Here is a 25,935-nt window from a genome sequence, read left to right as displayed (position 1 = left end):
CATACCTATGTTAGTAGGTTTTTTATGGGGATTAAGAAATGGCAAAACTACAGAAGCAGAATTCAGAGTCATTGAAAAATACACATTATTTTTAAATCAAGAGCGATTATAATCTCTTGTTTTAAGCTTGCATTTGAGGGGAAAGTGGTTTTTTTTGACTAGTTTAATACTCACTGTTCTATTGTTTTCATTTATGATTGATCATCATATTTGACTGGCATGAACTATTGGAAAACAAACCATAATGACCAAAATAGCCAAGGCTGGGAACGCCGTGGCCGGGCAGTCCAATGGGAGCTGACAGTGTGACAACCTTCAGGCTCGGGAACTCCCTGGAGTGTTTCCGACTTTAGGTAGCAGACACTGTCCCACAGCTAAACTTGTCTTTCACGTGGGAATTGCTTTTGTCAAGTGTGAAAGAGTAAACAATACCATTTCCCCAGAATGCCAGTTTTACGGAGCCCAGAATACTCTGAAAACAATCAGTAACCTGGAAGTTGTCAGCCCAAAGGAAAGAATAATCAATTGTATGTTGAAATTTTACCTATGGCTCTTGTGCCTGGCGTCTTTGTTCATTATAAGTCAGTGTGTTTCTTCAGGAAATAATACCTTAGACCCACAGACCTTGTGAGCCTGATTTTTAGAGCAAGTGGAACTGTGGGGGAGTGCTTTGGAAAGCATCGGGAATTGGACATGCAGAGTCTATCATTTCCTTCCCCTTAAAATTGCAACTGCAATTTTCATGAGGAAGGCAAGGGTCTTTGTATTCATAGGACATGATTTTAAGTACTTCCAAGAGATGGTTTTAAGAATTGTGTAATTAATTGTTCATTGTATAATTAATCCTTCCAGAGAGTTTCAAAAAGAAAAACAGTTGTTTTTATTAGTCACTTTTGAGTTTGGAGGAAGGTGGTGGTAACAAGAAAGAGAGAGAGAAAAGAGCCCGTGTGGAGAAGGACAGCGATGGAATGGAGGGTGAGAGGCTGGCTCCTCAGTCCCCATCCCGTGTGCATGGACACTCTGTGTGCATGGGGCCTGCCGGGTCTCAGGCGCAGAGACACGGGCACGAGAGGGAAGAGCTGGTGAGAACTCTCTTTGGCTATGATAAGCAGCAGAAATATTCTGTTAGTTCTGATTTTCTCAGTTGGAAGGGATCAGCTCCACTTTGTTAACTTTTGGGAAGCAGCTACCTATTTTCATTTAATAACTCAGTTTTAAAAATATGTGTTCAATGTAACTTTCTTATTCAAAATGTCAAAACAGATAACTAGAAAGTGGAAATTGATAAAATGATCCCTTGATTGATTGGTCACTCAAAAACTAGCCCAAAATGAGAATTTGCTTCTAGGAGAACTTTTTCTCAGAAATGGGTACAAAGAAAAAAGCCATACTACTATAAGTTTCAAACATGTTTATGTAAGCTTTGTGTTTAATTGAAAGTTCTATGTTTATTCTGAAGCCTTTCTTTTGTTGCTCATCTGAAGTTTGTGTAGGGCAGATACAGCCTCTGGGAGTTCTTCATGACATTTTTGTTAAAAGCAAGTGTTCTCGTGCACATAAGCATTGCTTTCCAGTACACCTGCCAGGAAAGCCAAATCCTGCCTGTGTTGATGATGTTACAGTGGGTAGCTATGAAGATTATCTGGGTGCTGCGGGCCCTATGATCAGATTTTCTTTTTATGTTAAGGCCTATGGACAGTGGTCGGTTATTTAAGCATTTTTAGTACATGGGAAATAGCAAATGTGCTCAGAGAAACTATTCAAAGTCTAACTTAGTGAACTGGGTCTGAATTTCCATGAGACACATCACATCACAATTGGCTTCCTCCCATAGAAGGCACTAAATAGTAAATGACACTGTCCTTCATCATCTTCCAGGTTTCACTGACATGTCTGGGGTCTTCTCACGTAAAACTGTCAAAGCTGCCAGATTTTGATAGATGGCTACCTGTTGGGTTAGTAAAGCTATCTGACAGATACACAGAACACAGGCACAGAACTACTCAAAAGGTTCTGTTTGGGGCAAGAGAGACGAGGAAAGACACACAGACACTGGGGAAAGGGTGGGGGAAGCACTTACAAATCAGAGCTTTTCCTTCAGCATTCTTATTTCCTTTCAGATTTCACTTTGTATAAAATGAGAAAAGGCTAATGATAAACTACGGGAATCAAAATTTAATTGGAAATCTGTTTCTTTTAACATAGTAACCCTGCCATATTATACTATGTCAACATGTTTAAAAGTTACATGATAATACACTTTTTAACCTGAGATTTCTAAATTGCTTCAATGAATGCTAATCCTGAGAGTTTCCCCGCAGGAATAAGAGAAAGGTTTGGGGCCTCGGCAGAACCGCAGGGACATGGAGCCAAAGCCATGGCAGTGTGTCATCTCCCATAGCATTGCAGCCCCTCCTAAGCTGCTTTCACAGTTTAGTACAATCAGATGAGAAAATCAGAAATGGTCAGAGAAAGCTCATACTGTGTAATTGAAACCAGTGACGCAGAATGTGTAAGTTATGCCAAAATTCTTTTGATTTCTGTTCTAGAATTTGCTACAAAGGGGGAAATGGATGGTTTGGGAGGGTGGGGAAGACGTCAGGAGTTGTTTTTATCCTTTTACTGTGGAAGCTTTAGCACCTGCTTAACCAGAATGTACACACATCAGCAGGACTGACTTCGTTAAATAGACACTGTGCTCACTGGGACCTTGGGGGTACTGCCATTTCTGTGTGGGATTTTACTGTTGTAATGTATTGCATCCTAATGTATTAAGTTCATTTTGTTGTACTATATTGGTTGGCATTTTATTAAAATAAATTGTATCATATTTGTATGTTTTAAGAGAAAATAATATAAAATACAATATTGTACTATTATATAGTGCAAAAACCACAAATCTGTGCCTCTGCCTCTTGAATGAATCCTTTGGTGACTTGCATTTGGGAAGGGAACTGAGGGAGGAAATAATCAATAAAGCTTTCAAAGTTCAAGAAATTCTGCTGTTTGTTCTGCTGCCTTACAACCCAGGTTACTGACAGCTGAGAAACACAGACATCCCCTCACAAACACAGCTACACAAGTGCCTACAAAATTACATTAGCTCATCACCACCACGCTATGTTTTTATGTAAAAAGTCATTACAAACCTGCATTCAAAATTCTGTTTTTCCTTTCTAGTTCCTAAAACATTATGCAAAATCCTTAGGTTTTAGAAAAGCTTCTCTCAAAAAAAGAAGAAAGAAAAGAGAGAAGGGAAGGAAGGAAGGAAGGAAGGAAGGAAGGAAGAGAAAGAAAGAGATAGAGAGAGAGAGAGAGAAAGGAAGAAAGAAAGAAAGAAAGAAAGAAAGAAAGAAAGAAAGAAAGAAAGAAAGAAAGAAAGAAAGAAAGAAAGAAAGAAAGAAAGAAAGAAAGAAAGAAAGAAGAAAGAAACTTGTTGGCCAGCAAAAAATCTTGATAATAAAATCTAAAAACAAAGAATTTGGTTCTTGATTTTACTCTGTGTTCTAATGAACTTCAATGTATTGTACCAGCTTAATAAAGAGGAAGCAGTGGGTTAATCACAGAAGAGACATTTAGGGAAGAAAATACGAATGAAACCTTACAGTTGAGTTTTGCTCATTATGTGTTTCAAATGTCAATATGCATATACAAAAAAGAAACTGACAAGTAATAGCCAATCTCTTTCTTCATTCATCAGATCAGGAAGCACCACACCTCCTTCGAAACCTCAGTGACCACACAGTGGCTGTCAGCAGCTCCACTACTCTAGACTGTCATGCCAGCGGTGTCCCTGAGCCTGAGATCACCTGGTTTAAAAACAACCACAAAATACAACAAGAACCTGGTAAGAGATGTTTTCTTTGTGTTTACTCTTCCTATTGTCCCCTTCTTCCCTCAACATTCCTACCCCTCCAGCTAGTACAGCTAGAACCACTTGCTAATAGAGCTGCAAAAAGTTGGGCTCTGGTTCATACTTACGTCAACTTCAAGTAAGGAGTATTTGAGCCAGGTCTTATGCAGACCATGTTTCTAACCCTACAGCATCTGCTTTAAACGGTGCATTCAGAAAGAAATGGTAAGCGCCACGCAGGAAAGGTTTCAGTTCACCTTCACAACAAGGAGAACATTGCCAGGATTGGTTCCTTGGCTTGCGGGACAGCAGAGCTTTGAACACTTGCCATAGATGAAGTTTGGAGTAGTTTCACAAACTTTTAAATTCACCTGTATCAATTTTAACAGTTTGGTAAAAAGAAGAATACTTTAATTGATATTTTATAATACTGGTAAATAAATCTAAACTAATGATCATGTATTTATTTTCCTTCAACAAAAAATATATTTAAAAACAGCTACACTTAAATTAGTAGGTATAAACACTATCTATTGCTTGCCTCATAATTCTATGGTTAAATAAGTTTAAAATAAACTTATTTATAATTTTGATTAATAATTACATTTATATTAAAAATAAAATTGCCATTTGTTTGCAATAACCCAGCAACCCAAATCAGATCATGGGCAATACAAAGCGGTCCCAAAACGTGAGTCCTCCACACGAAGTCTCCACTTAAATTTAATGAACGGAAAGGGCTGTGGTGTAATGGTGTCTCCTTAAGCCCACTCCCCTAATTAATCACCAGGCTGTGCAAGTTAAACTCATTAAACGCTAAATATTCTCAAATCCATTCTTTCTTCTGCTTCCCTACTGTTACTCTCTTGGTTCAGGTGCCCATTATCTGTCCCCTGTACATCTGCAGTGATGTCCTAACTGGTCTCCCTAGCTCTCTTTTCTCTCTTTGTATCTATTTTCCACACAGCTGTGTAAAATGTAACTGGGAGCATGTCACTTCCCTGTTGCACATGTTCCATTGGATCTTTATCGCAGGACCAAGTTCAAGCATCTGGCAGAGCAGGCCCTCAACAACTGGCCCTACCTACTCCTACAACTCTGTACTCTCCCTCACACTTTACATTCTAGCAATTGCCACACTCCCCGAGATCTCTGCGAACTGCACACTGTGCACGCGTTATGCTGCTCCAACCCCCTGTGCCTTTGCTGTTCCCATGGCACCTCTGCCTGGAATGCCTACCTTCCCTTCCCCTAACACCTACCCATCCCTTAAACCCAGATTGGGTGTTCACCTTCCAGACAGCCTTGCTGAACCCCTGCAAAGAGGTGGCGGGTGCTCCTGGAGTCTTTATTATGTATGAATGTTTCTGTTCTCTCTTCTGAGTTGTTTTATGATCATCCGTTCACACTGCCCTCTGACTATGTTGTCCATCTTTCCTGCACATGCTCTCTTACTGTCTGTGCATCAGCATAGCACACCTTCACCCTGAGGGCACACAGTGGAGCTTAGGCTTCTTTGCATCCTACTTGTTTTTTTATCCTCAGAACCTGGCACAGTGCTTGGCAATCAATAAATGTTTTATGTGGATTGAGCGAGGGCTGGGAACCAAAGTGTCCCAGGTTCGATTCCCAGCCAGGGTACATGCCTGGGTTGCAGGCTATAACCCCTAGCAACTGCACATTGATGTTTCTCTCTCTCTCTCTCTATCTCCCTCCCTTCCTTCTCTAAAAATAAATAAATAAAATCTTAAAAAAATAAAAAATAAAAAATAAATGTTTTATGAATGAATGAATGATCTTTAGAAAATCTTATTCTATCCTTAGCAAGTTCACTTGGTAGTACAAATGCTTAAACTTGGTGGGGAGAGGGGGGTATGTCATAGAATTTTTAGAGCTAAAGAAAACTTTGGAATATTTTTAGCCCCATTTGTAAAACAGAAAATTTAGGTCCAAAGAAGTGAAATGATGATACATAATTAAGATACATAATCTTGTCCAAGATGATATATAATTAAGACATGTAGTTTCATAGAAAACTAATCCCCTGAGGTAGCCTACCAAAATAAAAGAATGAATAAATAGCTTGTGAAACTATACCTACGAGTATAATGTCCTCCCATTAGAGATTCGGAGTTCACACCAGTATATTAAGCACCCAAAGAAGTCCTGTACTGAAGAAATCAGGTAAACTATGATTTCAAGTTCTTTATTCCCTCAACTCTCTTGGACACAAAATACTTTTTATGAAATGTTAATGTAAGATGTGGTTCTTTGAAAAAATAATTTTGACTTAAGTTCAGTTTTCATACCTTGGATGTAGATTAAAGAATTATAGCTGAACCAATTTTGAAAGCTCGAAAGCATTCTGAGACTAGAGGGTAAACACGCAAGAGAATGTTGTAAGGCAGTTACTACAAAAAGAGAAAGATTATGAGGTGTTAGGGAAGGCCTGAGTACTAGCATTGTCCTCATTGGCCAGAGGATTTGGGCAACTCACCCCTTACTCTCTGAGCCTCAATTTCCTTACTTATAAAATAGGGATAATACTGACCTCACAGGCACATGTGAGGTTTAAATGAGTTACTATAAGTTGGCAGGTAATCATGACTTACTTAGTAAATGAGACCTTCTGACCCACTTCATTTATATAGAAATTGGCCAATGAGTTGTCAGAATTCACCGGAAGGTGTCAGGTCAAGCGTCAGACAACTCTAAATCCAATAAAGGTATCTTCCTCCCAGCCTTCTTTGATCTTCCAAGGGCCAAAAGAAGAATATCTACAGAATCTTATAAATTCTTATGTAAAATCTTTTCTGAATCTTATTCTAATATGCTACTCTTAGGATTTATTGAGTTCAACTCTATTAAGTTGTCAATTTTATCTCTCTTCCTTTTTTTTACTCCTTAAAACTACTATAGCCTTTTAAAAAGGAATTTCTTCATTTTCTAGGGATAATCTGTTACATGCATATAGTATTTATAAAGTTTCTTATGTAAAATTTCTATCTGAGGCAGCGAATTCAGCAGCCAATGCAATGTGCTCTGTGACTATGACCCCGATGCTCATGCGTGTAGATATCTTCAAAATACCAGTTCTCTCACAGTTATGTCTTTTTACAGACCTCTGGGTAAAGATTACAGGTAACCAAAATGATACTCTTTGACTCACTGGTGGTTCCAAAGCAAAAATGGAAAAACATTGAGATTACAACCTGAAAATGACTGAAAACTGGTTCACAATATACTAAGCCTTTGGAAAGCTAGACTGAGAGTAAAAGCCCTGAGAATAAATCACATCCTTTAGAGACTCGAGAGGCATCTTTTATGTGAAGCCTGGCAACTCAGGAAGAATTTATACACTGACAGCATTTTAGTGACCTTGGATCACTGATAGGATCTGGCCCATTATCATTGTTACTTGTTAAATGTCACCTTACTCTATTCCAAAGAAAATAGGAGAGAGGAAGCAGGACACATGTGAGACCTCACTAGACAAGTGACCACATAATGCCTGCTGCAAGGACTTAGGGGACTGGGACATTTTCCCTCCCTGCTCATTTCCTTTCAGGGAAACCTTTCAGTGGGGCACAGCCATTCTATAGAAGAAATGAAATTTCAAGAAAGTGTTATGAAAGCTAAGTACTAAAGTCTTGGGTATTGAGCAGGAACAACAGGGACCCTCAGCACACAGACCCAGGAAAGCGTGTGTGCAGGAGACATGGAGCAACTCCACCAGGGCAGCCCAAGTGAGAAGAAACCAGGCACCTGGACACCATGCTGCCCGACACCCACGGACAGGGTGTCCTGCCGCCAGCCTCCAACTCCAGCACAAGTTCAGGCTTTCCAGGGCCTCCGCTGCATGGCCTACTAATTATGACTCACCCCCAGCACCCCTAGCACTCCTAGAGTGTCTCCCCTTTCCTCTCCCCCTCAGCCTCTGGGCCCCAAGGGCTGCCCTGGGCAGGGGTCCTTCTTTCACACTCCTTTTCTCTGGCGTCTGGCTTTAGTTTCGGTTCCCGTCACAGAGAGCATCATTCAGTTGTTCCCTTGTTTTATGTATGCTTATTTTTAAAGCCTTTGTAGATAGATATAAACTGTGTTATAGGAGATATGAAGGTCCTGTGTTAGGAGTTTTACCAACATCTCATTTACTTTTCACAGCTGTCATCTGAGGTAGGTAATGTTATTAGATTCATTTCACAGTCTCTTTTAGCAGGCACTTGTTAGGTGCCCGGTGCTGTTCTAAGCACTTTATTAATATGAACTTCTTTGCTCCTCAAAGCAATTCTACGAAGTTTGCTAAATTGTTATGCCTGGATCACAGATCAAAGGATGAGGAAGTGGAGGCAGAGAGGAGAGATAACTGGCCCCAAGTCGTAGGGGGAGGTGACCAAGGCTCAGACCAGAAGTGACCGTGAGCCTGTGCTCTGCACCTGAGGAGGTGGGGCTATGCTCAGTACATGTCACTCACAAAAGAACAAAGAGGTACTAGTTTTAAATGACCTCATGGCCATTAACAAGCATGCATTTAAACAATGAATATTTATTTTCTCATTTCCAACCCTTAAAGAGTAAGCTTCCTAAAGACTACAGTTTATTTTTTAATTTATTTATTAAAAATTTGTAAAGCATAATAAAAAGATTTAAAGCACTTTTTAAAAGCAGACATGCCATATATAAAGTTAAAAATCATTTCAAACTCAAATCAACTTACTTTTCAATTTTTAAAGTTCTAGAATGCATTGCGTATCAGCCCAACACACTTTTACTCACTCAGCAAACGTTAATAAGACACATCTTTGTGTTTGGTGCTATTCTTGGCTTGGCAAGTACAGCAATCAACAAGAAAACTAAAATTGGCATAACCGAATATCTAGTGTAATTAATTCCTGTGTTTAAATGAATACAGCTTCTTCAAGCAGCAACTGTGTCCTTACTCACTATCATCATTTCTATTAACCAGATTTAATGGGTCTAAAATGAGATAAGGTGAATTAATAAGTGGGACAAGTAGAAAATAGTATGGCTCAATCACAGGATTAAAATGCAGAGAATGGACAAGAGATAAAGAGAAAATATGTGAGAAGCAATGAAGGTAGGAGAACATTCACATTAGAAGTGAGCAAAGAAGGAATTGGTAACTATTAACAGGGACTAATGAGGTGCAAAGAGTTGAAAGAGGGAGGTAATTTGAGACGTATTTACTTTGAAGAGACAGGGGAAAAGAGAATGGACTGGGCATACCAAAAAACAAAAACAAAAAACAAAAAAAACACACACACACATAATATGGAAGGACCCATACCAAAAAGCACCATGCAAGAGTTCTCATTGGAGACAAATTCTGTGTGACAGTGGCTGCTTTGAGTACTGTTCAAGTCTTAGAGGTACAGAGACAGCAAAGCTCTTTTAGGAAACATTCATTCCTGTTGGGCTAAAAATGTACATGGTTTGCATCCAGACTTGGGATGATGGAAAGAGATCACCTTGGAAAATGTTTGACTCCCAATGTCTTCACTACTTCTCCAGCCACGTGGCCAAGGGACCAGCAGTTCCTTCAAAATGATCAACAGTTACCCATCTACCTCATACTTCACAGATCCTCCAAAGAGGCCCTAAGTATTTTTAAAGGACATATTGTGTGAACAAGGAGAAGTTTGGCAACTTCCTTCAGAACTGGCACTGTGAGGATCCGAGATACGTTTGCAAAGCAGATATGGCAAAAGGCCTGTCTAGCCTGGTTTTACACCGACACAAGAATGAATCATCACACAAACCATTGTGCAGAGAAAATTGGGGTATTTGGAAAAGTCATTAGAATGCTAAACAAAGTAACAAACTCTCCTTCTCTGAAAATATTCAAGAAGACAGAAGGCAATATTGACCTGAGATGTTTTTAGTCAGGCCTGCCTGAACCCAAAAAACCATCATCAAACTATTACTTAAACTAAATTTCTATAACAGCAAGATATTTTCAGAATACTTTAAGATTAAAACAGTAAGATTGGAACAACAAAGAGTTTAGAAAGAGTAAGTTCTGTCTTAAATAGACTGAGGTTGGAAGAGGAGAGTTGCTCTAACCCACTGATTAATGATATTCATTATGAATTAGTGACCTGGGAACCTTAGTCCCCAGGACTATTTCGTGACTTAACAGGGAGTTTTTTCCTATCACCACTGTATCACTGACACCAAATATCTGTACCTGTAAATGCACATTCAGACCAAGGTGACCTGTCATAGTACCCGGGAAAACAGAATTATATCTGAAGTTTAAAGTGGTTTTCATAGACCTAGGAGAGATCTTAAGGAAAAGGAGAGGAAAGAGATGAATGGGAATATTAATGCCTGGGGATGACTGACTGTCACCCTCAGGCTATTTGAATTAGCAGCTCTGCCTGATTTCTTAGTAAAAATAAAATCCAGAAATGTCAATTATCTTTTGCAAAACTTGAGTAGTAATTGCCTTTCCTTACTCATGAAACCCACCCTTATAGTGCATAGTGAATTAAGAAATATTGCAGAAAAGAAATGTGTACAAGATTCCCAGGTACACTAGGGTGGTGCATGGAAGGGGAGCTGGCTGCTCCATCCATGACTCCCACAGAGCCAGCTGGTCTGTTGATGTGATTGGCTAAGCAGCCATTCTCACCATTCCCTTCTTTTCAATGTGTCATGTACCCAGACCAAGAAGGGCCCGGCTTCTCTAGCGGATATGCCAGTAGCTCTTCTCCCCTGCCAAAATCTTCAAACAAGTTCTTAAGGTTTAGGTGTACCTCTGACAAAAATATAAGCATAAGGGACATCCTGAACATGTTGCAGAACCAAGGCTTGGTTCTTTCTTAAGGAAAAACTTCCATTTAGAAGGTGAAGAGAGAGGAATGAAATTAAGAAGTGGAGTGGGGTAATAGCAGGGAAGACATACAGTTGGTTGGCTACAAGCCCAACCCCAGAAAAAAAAAAGGAAGCCTGACTTGAACCATAGCCCTAACATGGTGAAAAATGGAGAATATTACTTCATTCGCTTCCAGAAATTCTGCAGTGACTTGCTAATGTCTGGCTAGTTCAAGGAGACTGATGGGAACAGCTGCAGAGTTCTACAATTTACACCCAGGAAAGTCAAGTAGCCCAAGAGTACAGTCCCCTTTTGTATTGGAAATCAAAAGTTATTTATGGAGAATCGATCTCGACCCCCTCCAATATACCTCTTCCTTGTCAAGTTCCAGCTTATTTAGGTCTTACACATATATACACAGCATTATATTATATCATAATGCTTCCCCCCCCCAGACTTCTTGGATGTATTTTCCAGCATATCATCCTCATCCCCATTCAGCCCAGAAACGCCTCATAGCAGGACGCACCCGAGGGATCACACACTGGGTGGCACAAATCCATTCACATCAATGGCAGGGACCCTGTCATCTGGTTAAGACCTTGTGTGCTTTTTTATTTTTTCCACATTTTTATTGGTGTTAAAGTACAGTTGTCTCCATTATCCCCCACCACTCCCCATTGTGTGCGTTTTTTAAAAGTCCTAAAATTTTCAAATGAAAAATTTAGGATGTAAGAAATGGGAGAGGAGAACTCACAAATGTGGCCATTGCTTTGGGAAAGGCCCCTCCCTTTTTTTTTATTGTGGCAAAGTACACATAACATAAATTTTACCATTCTAACCACTTTGAAGTGTACAATTCAGTGACATTAAGTATGTCCACAATGCTGTGCAACCATCCCCACTGTCTAGTTTCAGGACTTTTTCATCATCTCAAATGGAAACCTCATGCCCATGACAGCTTCTCCCTTTTGACTGTGAATCAGCCTCCTCTTTTAATTCTTTCTGTGACCTCTGATGCAACACATGGAACTGTAGTGTGACATGGCTGAGATCAGCCACTTGTTTTGTCTAAAGAGCAGTTGATGTTTGCAGGGCCAGGAGCGGAGAAAAAGAAATGGGGAACGAAAAACCAAAGAAGAGAAAAATAAAGAAACATAGAAATATGATGGGGGACAAGGGAGAGAAGACACCCAGCAGTCAACCCAGAGATTTCAGGGAGTTGACTGTGACTCCCTGTAATCCAAAGTTACTGACTTGGATGTACCCCATCCAAAGTCAGTAACCCCCAAACTAACATCCCTGTTTGGGCTCTTAGAGTAGGAGGGGTCTCAATGCCCAATCTACACAGAAAACTGGGAGACTAAAGAAGGAAAACTCTTACAGTACCTTAGATAAGTCTTCTTCTCTATCTCTTAGCAAAAAAAATTACATGAGGTTTTTCTGTTACACATATCTACAGTAACCATGGAAACCCCTCCTCTACCCAAGTACAAACTTGAAGCGGTGTAGCCAGAACCAAAAGTGACATAGCAGTGCAGCTGGGGTCATCACTATGCTCGATGCAATTAAGGAAAATAAGTACACAAATATATCCTCAGATAACTTATTCAGTGAACTCAGCCTATCACTCACATTATTCTGAATTGCTGAAAAAGTCAAATAAATAAAGTCTATTCCTGAGTTCTGGCCAAGATGGAGGCATAGGTACAAATGCTTTGCTTCCTCACATAACCAGCAGAAGGATAACAACCAATCTAAAAAAAATAAACAACCAGAAACGCCAGAAAATCAAACTGCAGGGAACTCCGACAACCAAGGAGTTAAAGAAACATTCACCCAGACCGGTAGGAGGGGCGGAGACCAGAGACTGGCAGGTGAGTGGAGAGGACACTCAGCAAGGCAGTGGAACCGTGGGGCTGGCTGAATGGGAAACTAAAGACTCAAAGCTAGCTGTAAACTACTGCAGGAGTTGCAATGGTGGGAGAAACTTCTTGTCTCACAGGAGAGAGTTCATTGAAAGGTGGAGCTGAAGCAGAGCAAGTGAGCGGCATTGTTCCCTCTCTGACTGCTCCCCCACAGACAGCGCCTCAACGCAGCAACATGGGTTGCCCAGCCTAGTGAACACCTAAGGCCCTGCCCCTTATAACAGAAGAGGTGCACTGAGACAAAGAAATATGGCCCAAATGAAAGAACAATCAAAGCTCAAAAAAAAAAAGAGCTAAGCGATGAGGTGATAGCCAACCTATCTGATGCAGAGTTCAAAACACTGGTAATCAGGATGCTCACAGAATTGGTTGAGCTCAGTCACAAAATGAAGGAAGAAATGAAGGCTACCCAAAGTAAAATAAAGCAAAATATACAGGGAACCAACAGCAAAGGGAAGGAAACCAGGACTCAAATCAACAATTTGGAACAACAACAAAAAAATAAGCATCCAACCAGAACAAAATGAAGAAACAAGAATTCAAAAGAAAAATGACGAAAGGCTTAGGAACTTCTGGAACAACTTTAAACATTCTCATATAAGAATCTTAGGGGTTCCAGAAGGAGAAGAACAAAAGCAAGAAGTTGAAAACTTATTTGAACAAATAATGAAGGAAAACTTCCCCAATCTGGCAAAAGAAATTGACTTCCAGGAAGTCCAGGATGCCCAGAGAGTCCCAAACAAGTTGGACCCAAGGAGGAACATGACAAGGCACATCATCATTAAGTTACCCCAGATGAAAGATAAAGAAAGAATCTTAAAAGCAGCAAAAAGAAAGGAGAAAGTTACCTACAAAGGAGTTCCCATAAGGCTATCAGCTGATTTCTCAAAAGAAACCTTTGCAGGCAAAAAGGGTCTGGAAAGAAGTATTCGAAGTCATGAAAGGCAAGGACCTATATCCAAGATTATTCTACCTAGCAAAGCTATCATTCAGAATTGGTGGGCAGATGAAGTGCTTCCCAGATAAGGTCAAGTTAAAGGAGTTCATCATCACCAAGCCCTTATCAGATGAAATGTTAAAGGGACTTATCTAAGAAATTGAAGATCAAAAACTGTGAACCGTAAAATGACAACAAACTTACAACTGTCAACAACTGAACCAAAAAACAAAAACAAAAACTAAGCAAACAATTGGAACAGGAACAGAACCAGAGAAATGGAGATCACATGGAGGGTTTCAGCAGGGTGGGGAAGAAGAAGTGGGGGAAGGTACAGGGAACAAGAACCATATGTGGCAGGTATGAAATAGATAGGGAGAGGTTAAGAATAGTACAGGAGACAGATACATGTATAACCCATGGACACAAAATAAGGGGGGGGAATGCTGGAGGGTTGGTGGGGGTGCTGGGCAGAGGGGGGATAATGTGGAGAAAAAATGGGAAAACTGTAACATAATCAATAAAATATAGTTATAAAAGAAAGTCTATGCCTGCTCCACTCCACATCCAAGTGATAAACCTGATTTTCACATAACCTCTGCTGCTAAGGAGTCTTAAACAATGAATTCGTATATTTGCTTATGGAGCTATCTCATTTAACTTGGTCATAATTAAACTGAACATCACTGACAAATGAAAAAAATTAAAAAACATATTATATGCCATACTTTCCCCTGACACACATACACACTTTATAGGGGCCAGTTGATGGAATGGGTTTTGATTTGTCCTTTTATTGCTTTGATCTAAATTTGTAAATTCTTGTGAAGTGTAAATACATTTTTCTTGCTTCAAAAATATTTCATTGTTCCTTTATAGTCAATATTATAAAGTTTTGCAAATGTTTAAGTATTTGGATCTATATAGTTTTCAAGCTTTAATTCAATGGCTCTTGGCTGATGATAAAGATGCCTACAGTTTCATTTTTTAAACTACCAATATTTATTTTAATTAAATAAGCAATACATGAACACATTTTATGGTAAAAGATTACATAGTACTAGAACAGAAAAAATTATAAAAATTTCCCTTATGCAGAATTAACACATGATAACTGTATAATGTGTACCTTGTCAATGATTTTTCTGTTTTTACATATATATATATATATATATATATATATATGCATATGTTCAAATGTGAGGCAAGAGTGGGACAAATAATGAACAGGATTCAGTCATTCATTCCTTCATCAGCTCTTCACTGAGAGCCAGCTCTGGGCCAGAAATACACTAGTGCTGGGGACAAGGCAGGAACCTTGAATTTACATTCTAATGGAAAATTACAGGTCATAAATTTTGTAAGCAAACAAAACTGTAAGCATATAACATACAATGAGATAGTAATAACTGCTACGATGAAGAAAACAAGATCATGGATTATAGTGAGGGGCCAATAGTGGGGTTTTATGGGAAAGCCAGTATCTGTAAGACAAATCGGAGCTGAGACCATGCTGTTTTGTTTTATGACTGGCTTTTATCACAATTTGTCTGGGAGTTCTTTCTGTGTCAGTACATATTATTCTAGCTCATTCACTTTAGCAGCTATGCACTATAATATACTATGTATTCCCATAATTTATTTAGCTATTCTTCTTCTGATGGAAAAACACTTCCTTAACTTTAACCTCTTATGCAATGCAATGCTATTAAAATGGTCACAAAAACACTGCTTCACTACACACAGAAAGGCCATTTAGATGAGTGGCTATATCCTGCAGTATAAATGCACCCAACCTCATGGAGGAGCTGTGGCAAATCTGAACACACCACAAGAACTTGTTGGGGCAAGGATGAGTGCATGTGTGTGTACATGTGCGTATTTCACAATTTGTAGATATATGTAGTTGATAACTAAGGTTTTATAGCTAATAATCATAGAATTAGCTCTGCTTGACACGTTTTCAAGACCATTTGATGTGCCTGAATCATTTTGAAGTACTTCATTAGAACAACAGCAAAGTTCACAGGGGATAGACACAAAAATGCTTTTCATTTTTAAATGTTTAAAAATACATGTGTTTTTGGCACAGTTTCAAGGTGCTTACTTCCACTATAACCCCTTCAAGTCAACGAGTTTATAACTTCTTGAAAGCTTTTGGAAACTTTTCTATTATCATAACCTAATTTTATAAGTTAAATTAGCAAAGGACTAGATATTATCCCCAATGAAAGCACCTTGGTTTATGGCTTTTTCTTTATTACATGGAGAAGAATAATATATATAGCTTCTTTCACCACTGTCATCAGTCCTACTCTTATCTAAGAGCTCCTCTTTTTTCTCTGTCTTTTCCATGGCTAAAGAGTAAGTTGTCTCATCAGGGATCACATTCCCATCAGATTTCCTTTAGACCATCTGTTTTTAACATCTCATAATTCTCTTCCTACTTAACACATTATCATGAAGCTGCTTTTCACTATGTCTCAGATTATTCCACCTTTCACCAACTTCTTTTTTCTCACATCTACAAAGGCTTTTCCACGAGGTTTGACCTTAGGGTAAAATTCACCATAGACAAGAAAGAGGCCACACGGTAACCATTTGAACACACTGGACTCATTTATATTTTAGTGCCATTTAATGAGTCCATCATCCTTCATTTCCCAATGTTGTCAGCCTACATAGTTTACTAAACTTGGATTTCTTTTCCCCAGACATAGTTTTCCAAACTTCCAAAGACTGGATATACGAAATAGCCTTTGTATTCTTTGTGGGAAATCAATCAGACATGCTCTCCCTAATTTTCTTCAGTTACCTTTAGCCATCCTGAATCTATGTTTTGGTTCTTTTGGTCCTTAGTTCAATAATCAGTGCCTTTAAGAGCTACCAGCTGGCTGCTGCTTGGAGGCAGCAATAGAAAGCAGGCTCTCTGGGGAACACTGAACACAGGGCTCGCTGCCCATGTTCACTTCCTGAAGGTAGAGATGATGAAGAAGGGCTTGTTCTATGGTATCTGTTCTATGGAGCTTGTTAAATATAAGGAAAGCTTAGAGACTTCTGATCAAGATGGCAGCGTAAGCAGACATGGCTCACCTCTTCCCACAACCACAACAAAATGGCAACTAAAATATAGAACAACCATCACTTAGAACCAACCAAAACCAAGTTGAATGAAAGTCAACTACGGAATTAAAGAAACCACATCCATCCAGACTGGTAGGAAGGGCACAGACGAGGAACAGGCTGACCTGTGTGGTAAATAAAAATTCAGAAGGGGTATCAGGAATGAGGAATCCCAGGCCCAAACCAGGCCCCCCCAGCCCAGGAAGGAAGATAAGTCCCCACAGCATCTGGCTGCAAAAACCAGCAGAAATTGAGTCAGTGGAAGAAACCTCTGGAGCCCCAAGAAGTTCCTCTTATAGAACCCACATATGGACTCACCTACTCAGACTCACTCCCTCTGGGCTCTGGCACTGGGGAGGTGGCTTGAGGGGAACCAGTGGCTTGTAGAGGGGGGCTGAGGTATTTGGCATTGAGGTGAGCAGAGGCCATTGTCCCTTTTCCGGGCCCTTCTCCCACAGGGCCAGCAGATTGGTGCCATATCTAAGATTCCATCAACCTGGCTAACACTGTTTGACCTGCCTTGGAGATCCCCATGACTCCACCCCATCCATCTTACGGACGCACCCAAACTGGTTTTCCATATGAATGTCTGGTCTTGGCTCTTGCTTCACAACTTCCTAAGTCCTCTCAAACAAGCAGCAGCTGGCCTCTGTGAGCCTCAGGCTAGCAGCCTAGAGTCACAGCTTGGCTTCCCCTGGAAATCTCCAAGCCCAGCACAAGTAGCAGCCATCTCATATTATTTTCTAACTCAGGAAGGGTGGTCCCAGGCTAAACACAGATAGGGGATGATCTTGGCCTGCACCATCCGGGAAACATCAAGGCCAGCACACCCAGTGGACAGCTACAGACCATGTCCGAACACAACCACCCTGTCCCTGCACAGCTGATCCTCCATGGAAGGTGGGGGTTGGTGCTTAGCAGTCACAGCCAAACCTTGCAGCTGACTGGCCTGGGTAAATCCCTCCTATTGACCTGCCAACAGCAACCAAGGCTCAACTATAGGAAGAGAGTATACTCAGCCCAGAGGAAGGGTGTACCTTGAGTACCCAGCTTGAGTGATAGGGGAGGCTGTGCCACTGGGCCCTACAGGACACCTACTACATTAGGTCCCACTACCAAGACACAGAGTCAAAACACCTCTACCAAATACATAGAAACAAACACAGGGAGGCTTTGAGAATGAAGAGACAAAGAAACATGGCCCAAATGAAAGGACAGATCAAAACTCCAGAAGAAGAGCTAAATGAAATGGAGGTAAGCAATCTATCAGATGCAGAGTTCAAAACACTGTTTATAAGGATGCTCAAGGAACTAAGTGAGGACCTTAACTGCATAAAAAGATCCAGTCTAAAACAAAAAAAATACACTAATTGAAATCAAGAACAATTTACAGGAAACAATAGTAGAGTGGATGAAGCCGAGAATCAAATCAATGATTGGGAGCATAAGGAAGCCAAAAACAACCGTGCAGAACAAGAAGAAAAAAGAATACAAAATACAAGGATAGTGTAAGCAGCCTGTGGGACAACTTTAAGCAATCCAACATTTGCTTCATAGGGGTGTCAGAAGGAAAAAAGGAAGAGCAAGAAATTGGAAAATCTATTTGAAAAAATAATGAAAGAAAACTTCCCTAATTTGGTGAAGAAAATAAATGTGCAAGTCCAGGAAGCACAGAGGGTCCCAAACAAGACGGACACAAGGAGGCCCACTCCAAGACACATCATAATTAAAATGCCAAAGGCTAAAGACAAAGAGATGAAAGAGGGGGTGTAGGAGAATAGGTGAGAGGTGAGGGAATTAAGAAGTATAAATAGGTAATTACAGAATAACCATAGGGATGTAAAGTAATATAGGAAAGGGAGTAACCAAAGAACTTAGATGCATGACCCATGGACATGAACAATAGTGTGGGGATTTCCTGAGAGAGTGGGGGATGCTGGGTGGAGGCAAGCATAGGGGGAAAATTCAGGACAACTGAAATGGCATAATCAATAATATAGAATTTTAAAAAGGGAGGTAAATAAATAAATGTAAGAAAAGCTTAAATTTTTGTATCTTCAAAAGAAAAAATCTTATTTAACCCTTTTGCGTTCTAGATGTACTTATTTACACACATACCTGGAGTTCAGTTTTAGTTTTAACACTGTAGAAATATTTTTAAAGTATTTTATTGATTATGCTATTACAGTTGTCCCATTTTACCCCCTTTATTCCCCTCTACCCTGCACCACCCCCTTCCACTAGCATTCCCCCCTTTTAGTTCATGTCCATGGGTCATACATATAAGTTCTTTGGCTTCTCCATTTCCCATACTATTCTTAACCTCCCCATGTCTATTTTCTACCTATCATTTATGCTACTTATTCTCTGTACCTTTTCCCCTTCTCTCCCCCTCCCACTCCCCTGCTGATAACCCTCCATGTGATCTCCATTTCTGTGATTCTGTTCTTGTTCTAGTTGTTTACTTAGTTTGTTTTTATTGTTTTTTTTTTAGATCCAGTTGCTGATAGTTGTGAATTTGTTGTCGTTTTACTGTTCATAGTTTTGGTCTTCTTTTTCTTAAATAAGTCCCTTTAACTTTCACAGAATAAGAGCTTGGTGATGATGAACTCTTTTAACTTGACCTTTTCTTGGAAGCACTTCCATTCTAAATGAAAGCTTTGCTGGATAGAGACATCTTGGATGGAGGTCCTTGCCTTTCATGACTTCAAATACTTCTTTCCAGCCCATCCTTGCCAGAAAGGTTTCTTTTGAGAAATCAGCTGATAGTCTAATGGGAACTCCTTTGAGGGTAACTGTCTCCTTTTCTCTCGCTGCTTTTAAGATTCTCTCTTTATCTTTAATCTTGGGTAATGTAATTATGATGTGCCTTGGTGTGTGCTTGCTTGGGTCCAACTTGTTTGGGACTCTCTGAGCTTCCTGGACTTCCTGAAAGTCTATTTCCTTCACCAGATTGGGGAAGTTCTCCTTCATTATTTATTCAAATAAGTCTCAATTACTTGCTTTTCCTCTTCTCTTTCTGGCACATCTATGATTTGGATGTTGGAACATTTAAAGATGCCCTGGAGGTTCCTAAGCCTCTCCTCATTTTTTTGAATTCTTGTTTCTTCATTCTGTTCTGGTTGAATATTTCTTTTCTTCTTCTGCTCCAAACTGTGGATTTGAGTCCCGGTTTCCTTCCCATCACTGTTGGTTCCCTGTACATTTTCCTTTATTTCACTTTTTATAACCTTCACTCTTTTCTCTAATTTGTGACCATATTCAACCAATTCTGTGAGCATCCTGATTACCAGTGTTTTGAACTGTGCATCTGATATGTTGGCTATCTCTTCATTGCTTAGTTATATTTTATCTGGAGCTTTAATCTGTTCTTTCATTTGGGCCATTTTTTTTTGTCTTGGCACAACTGTTACACAGTAAGAGGTGGAGTCTTAGGTGTTCACCAGGGCAGGGCAACTCACATTGCTGCTTTGTGATGCTGTCTGTGGGGAAAGGGAAGGGTCCAAGAGGGAACAATGCCTCTTGCTCTGCTCTCTGCCAGTTTTCAATCACTTCCTCTGCCACCCACAATCAAATTGGGCCCTCCTGGTGCTGATTCCCAGGTGGGTGGGTTTGTGTACATTCTAGGACCCTGTGGGTCTCTCCAACGAACTCTCCTGTGAGGCTGGGAGTTTCTCCCACTGCTGCCTCAACCCCCACAGGTGTTTTCAGTCAGAGGCTTTGAGGCTTTATTTCCTGGTACTAGAACCCTGGGTTGCACAGTCAGTCTCATTCCCCAGTTGTTCCTTCTTGTTTATCTGCATGCTAATGTGGGACTGCCCAGTCCTCCAGCAGCCACCTTGCCAAGAGTTCTCTCCACTTGGCTGCCTGTCTCCGCCCCTCCTACCCCTTTGGATGGATGTTTCTTTTTAACTCCTTGGTTGTCAGACTTCCATACAGTTCAATTTTCTGTCAGTTCTGGTTGTTTTGTTTTTAAATTTGTTGTTGTCCTTCTTTTGGTTGTGTGAGGAGGCACAGTGTGTCTATCTATGCCTCCATCTTGGCTAGAAGTCCACATTGTAAAAATATTAAAAGAATCTTGTAGCTTTATTCTTTTTTCTCCTGCTGAAAAAATAATTAAATCAATCATATAAAAAAGAGCCAGCAGCCTAAAGGTATGATTATTTACTATGTACCTGGAGCTGTACACATCACCATCACAATAACTTACATTTATTGAAAGTATATCATGTGCCAACTTCAGAGAATTTATCATTTAGTTGGAGAGCCTATCATAATAATAACAAATGAAATTTACTTTTTACTTCATTAAAACAACAAACATATATTAATTACCTACCATGAACTAGACATTTTGTTATATTCTAGAGAAAATGAAAAAGAGAAAACTTAGCCCTTACCTTTGAAAAACTTACACATAATAGGTACAAAGGTTATTCATAAATATACAACATGAATGGTGTGAATGCTACTAAATATAAATTAGCACATCTGATTGAGGTGCTCAGGGTAAGCTTCATGAAGATGTCATTTGAATCAGACTTTGGTAGATGAAGAGAGTTTTGATGATGACAATTTGGCCACATTGGATGTACATAATATTCTTTAAGTCAGAAGTACAAATGCTCAACAGAACAACAAAGTGTAAGTCATTGGTCAATCTATTAGACAATTTAGGAAAACAACAAGTCAGATTTTTGTGTGAGAAACAGAAAGCAAACAAATGTTGTGCCCTTATTTCATCAAATGTGTGAATCCAAAATCTGCAGACTTATTTACTCAGTGGTAAACTGAATTAAAGTTCTATTCCTTGTTCTTCCCTGGACAAAAATGCTTATATATAAATGGCAAGATTGCAATCCCTTGAAAATGCTAAAAACTGAAGGAGTGGACATGGGTTTAAAATTTAGACTATATCCCATGGATAAATATGTAGACCAACATCATCACACACTGCTCCACAACCCCCATTAGCAACCAACACAAGAGATAACGCATGTCTTGACACTGAGCCTCATCATCTGATTTCCTGGAGTACGTTGCAAGTTCCTACAAAAAATAACTCAGTGTGAAATTTTACTTGACCCTTTAGGGCTAATGTTCTAGCAGAACTATGAAATGACCTGAGTCTGCATTTCTAACCTCTAGGAACTGGAGCTCTTCAAATCAATTGTAAGACAAAAATATTAACTGACATACAATTTTACAGACTGAGGAGAGCTGCTCATTCAGCGAGTCATAGTCAATACTACATAAGGAGTCAGCATTTTCTGCCACCTTAGCTTCATAACTTCACAAACATGGCAATGCTCACTCCTTTCCTCACCCCTAAATTCCCTTTGCTATTGTCTTGGTTTATTTGGACATTTACTCAGTTACTGAATGTCTGCTATCTGTTGGTACAGCTCTAGATACTGAGGACTCATTAATGAGTACAGACAGCACAGTTACTGCTCTCTAAGAGCAAGTGAGAAAATCAGCACGTTCACTACAAAGTGGAAAGTGCCAGAGCAGAGGCACAGACAAGGTGGTACAAGAGTAATAGAGTACAGGTCCAAGAGCATGAGAAGATGCTTTCCAGAGCAGCTAATCCTTGAGCTAAATGTTAATAACAAGTGAATGCCAGTCAAGTGGCAGCTCAGAAAATAATAATGTACAAAGTTCTTGTGTCTTATCAAGAACTGTCACTAGATCAGTATGGTTCACACCAGGGATACATTTAGGGATATAACAGGACAGACACTGGAAAGCCAGGCAGACAGCCTAATCATAGAGGTCTTTCCTTAATAAAAATATAGCAGTATATTCCCATGTACATCCTTTAGGTCAAAGTTGTGTCTAATCTACCTAGCATACAAGCTGTACTGGTCCTCACAGCAAATTGAAATAAGTTGATTTGATCCCCAGCATTTAAAAATCATGAGCTTTATTTTGAAAAATCCAGATTTCTATCTTCTCTTTAAAACTCAGAAGATAATTCTGAACTCAATTTTCTAGATTCCAATTGATTAGAGCTAATGCTTCTGCCTTTATATGGGAGACAGGCCCTCTATGCTCCATACCTGGTTCCTCTCCCATGATCTCATGATCTCATCCCCTACTCATTTATGCTATGTGCCTGGCCCCTGAAGACATCCACATTTACAGATCCTGCTCTGTGTCCTGTTCATACAATTTGATACAGCTTCCTATAATAAAGGGAAATAAATTGTAAATTTCTATGGGAATTGTTATGCTTTTAGGGGTTGGAAATCACTTCAGCCATCCCTCTAGAAGCAAGCGGGCTTACAATTAAATTATGTCAGCAACATAAAGCAGAACATCACACTTCTAAGTGAATTCTACTTGTTAGATCTGATGACTGACACCAAAAGGGGAAAGAGAAAATACCATTTTGCATAACAACAAAAATTGTAACATAGCTAGGAATAAATATAACTGAAAAGCACAATATTTACAGAGAAAATCATAAAACTTTAATGATATAAATGAAGACTTAAATAACTTAAAGATATTTGACATTCTTGAATGGGAATAATTATTTAGGTTGAAACATTTTTATGTCAAAGTATTGGCAATTTCATTTGTTTCAACTTGAAAATAAATATAAAAAATTCCTGTAATTGTTAAATAAATTCAGCGGAATTCCCATCAATATGTGAACAGTGCTTTTTACAGAATTCAACAAGCCAAACCTGAAATTCATATTGGAGTTATAGAGGGCGAAGACAATTTTGAAGAAGGGATCATGCCACACCAAATATCAAAATGTATTACCAAGCAATCATAAGTTGTGTTGGGTAAATAAATAGATCATCATGAACAAATGGAGAACCTAAAAGTAGAACCATACAAATATATGGAAACTTAGCATCTGACAGAACTGACACCACAACTCAATGGGAACAGAGATTACTGAGTAAATGACACTGGGATAATTGGCTATTTATATGATAAAAATCACATAAATGACAGCAGCTTGAGGGGTGCCAGAGACAAAGGAAAACTGAGTTGTGTGGTGTTGGGGCAAGGCCTGGAGGGACAGCTGCCTTTGTCCCTGTGTTGTCCCTCTCTCCACACGACCCAATCTGAATCTGCATTAGCCTAGTGATCTCCACTACCTCCACCCTGATGACTCCCTGAGAGCCCTAGGCTGTGGGAGCTGGTCTTGGTGTTCCCTGACACTTTTACTAATTATCCTCAGGCCCAGCACTAGTGCCAAATCTGAACCTGGTTACTGGTGAGCACCACTCACCCCACCCTGGGGATTGCCTGAGACCCTGCCTCACCCAGCCCTAGGGTCTTTCAACAACAGAGCCTTGTGGACAGTCAGCAGCCAGTGGCAGGTCTCAGTGTGCCTTGTGTCTTTTGCTGACTTATCCCAGGCCCAGTTCTGGTGGCAGCCAGTGCCAGATCACATCATGGCCCCTCCCACACACATCCAGACCCAGCTACCAACCATGGATCAGTTTGTAGCTCCTAATGGATAGTCCCAGGTCTGTTACAGGCAGTATCTGACATTGACCTGCCCCAGAGTCCCTCATAAGAATCTCTAGAACAAACATACACAGTTGTCAGCTTCAGACCAAAATAGAGCATCACCCAATTAGCTCTACAAGCAGCACACCCAAAGGGAGATCTCAGCAGGCACCAGGCCCTGCTGGGGTGAATCCCTCTTGGTGGAGTTAGCCTAAGACCTCAGCTCATACATTATGGTCATGGCCAATCCTCACAATCAGCCATCCTGAGGGTCAATTCCACCCACTGATGTACCAACAGAGACCAAGCTCAACTACAACAGGAGGACACACACACCACAGACAAAGGACCCTCCTGGAGCACCCAGCTGAGGTACTCATGGAAACTGCCACTGGGCCCACAGGACACCTACTATATAAGGTTACCCTGCCAAGGCTATGCAATATAGCATATCTACTTAATATATAGAAACAAACACAGAGAGGCAGCTAAAGGGGGGAAATAAAGAAATGTGTCCCATATAAAAGGAGAAATCTCCAGGAAAAAGAACTAAGTGACATAGAACCAAGTAATCTACCAGACAGAGTTCAAAACACTGCTTAAAAGGATGCCCAAAGAACTTAAAAGAAAGATAAAATCAGTGAAAGCTTCAAAAAAGAGATAGCAAACATGAAAAAGATGTACCATAAGAAAAAAAAGAGTCAGAAGTGAAGAATAAAATAGCTGAAATGAGGAATACACTAGAAAGAATCAATAGCAAATTAGATGAAGCAGAGGATCAAATCAGTGATTTGGAAGACAAAGTAGCAGAACATACACAATCAGAACACCCAAAAGAAAACAGAATTTTAAAAATGAGGATAATCTAAGGGACCTCTGGGACAGCATCAAGTGTAACAACATTGACATCTTAGGGGTACAAGAAAGAGAAAAGACAGAGCAAGGGGTTGGGAACCTATTTAAAGAAATAATGACTGAAAACTTCCTTTGCTTAGCAAAGGATAAAGATATACAAGTCTGAGAAGCACAGAGAGTCCCAAACAAGATAAACCCAAAGAGACAACACAAAAACACCTCATTATTAAAATTGTAAAGGTGAAAGACAAAGAACCTTAAAAACAGCAAGAAAAAAAAACAGTTACCTACAAGGGAGCCCCCGTAAGACTGTTAGCTAATTTCTCGACAGAAACTTTGCAGGTCAGAAGCGATTGACACAAAATATTCAGTGATGAAGAGCAAGGACCTACAACCAAGACTATTCTATGTGTCAGGGTTATGCATTTAAAATTGAAGGAGAGATATAAAGCTTCCTAGGCAGCAGAAGGTCAAAGGAATTCATCATCACCAAACTAGTAATACAAGAAATGTTAAAGGGACTTCTTTAAAAAGAAGAAAGAAAAAAACATAAATATGAATAATAAAATGGCAATAACTACATACCTATCAATAATCACTTTAAATGTGAATGGATTAAATGCTCCAAACAGGGTAACTGGGTGGATAAAAAAACAAAACCCAGCCCTGGCTGGCGTAGTTCAGTGGATTGAGCACGGGCTGCGAACCAAAGTGTCACAGGTTCGATTCCCAGTCAGGGTACATGCCTGGGTTGCAGGCCATGACCCCCAGCAACCGCACATTGATGTTTCTCTCTCCCTCTATCTCCCTCCCTTCCCTCTCTAAAAATAAATAAATAAAATCTTAAAAAAAAACCATACATAAACTGTCTACAACAGACTCACTTCAGATTAAAATACTCATGCAGACTAAAAGTAAAGGAATG

The 25,935-nt window shown here is 39.8% G+C and overlaps 1 protein-coding gene across 2 annotated transcripts in view; it reads left to right on the top strand.

Moving 5' to 3' along the window:
- FLT1 (fms related receptor tyrosine kinase 1) overlaps window positions 1-25,935 on the top strand; it is a 188,294-nt gene that overhangs the window by 98,034 nt on the left and 64,325 nt on the right. For both annotated transcript variants that reach the window (XM_036018359.1, XM_036018360.1), the window contains exon 15: window positions 3,701-3,847. In XM_036018359.1, the coding sequence (XP_035874252.1) occupies window positions 3,701-3,847 (147 nt within the window). The remainder of the gene's footprint in view (window positions 1-3,700; window positions 3,848-25,935) is intronic.

This window comes from Phyllostomus discolor, chromosome 2 (assembly GCF_004126475.2).
Source record: "Phyllostomus discolor isolate MPI-MPIP mPhyDis1 chromosome 2, mPhyDis1.pri.v3, whole genome shotgun sequence".
NCBI lineage: Eukaryota > Metazoa > Chordata > Mammalia > Chiroptera > Phyllostomidae > Phyllostomus > Phyllostomus discolor.
This window is presented reverse-complemented; position numbering and strand designations above follow the sequence as displayed.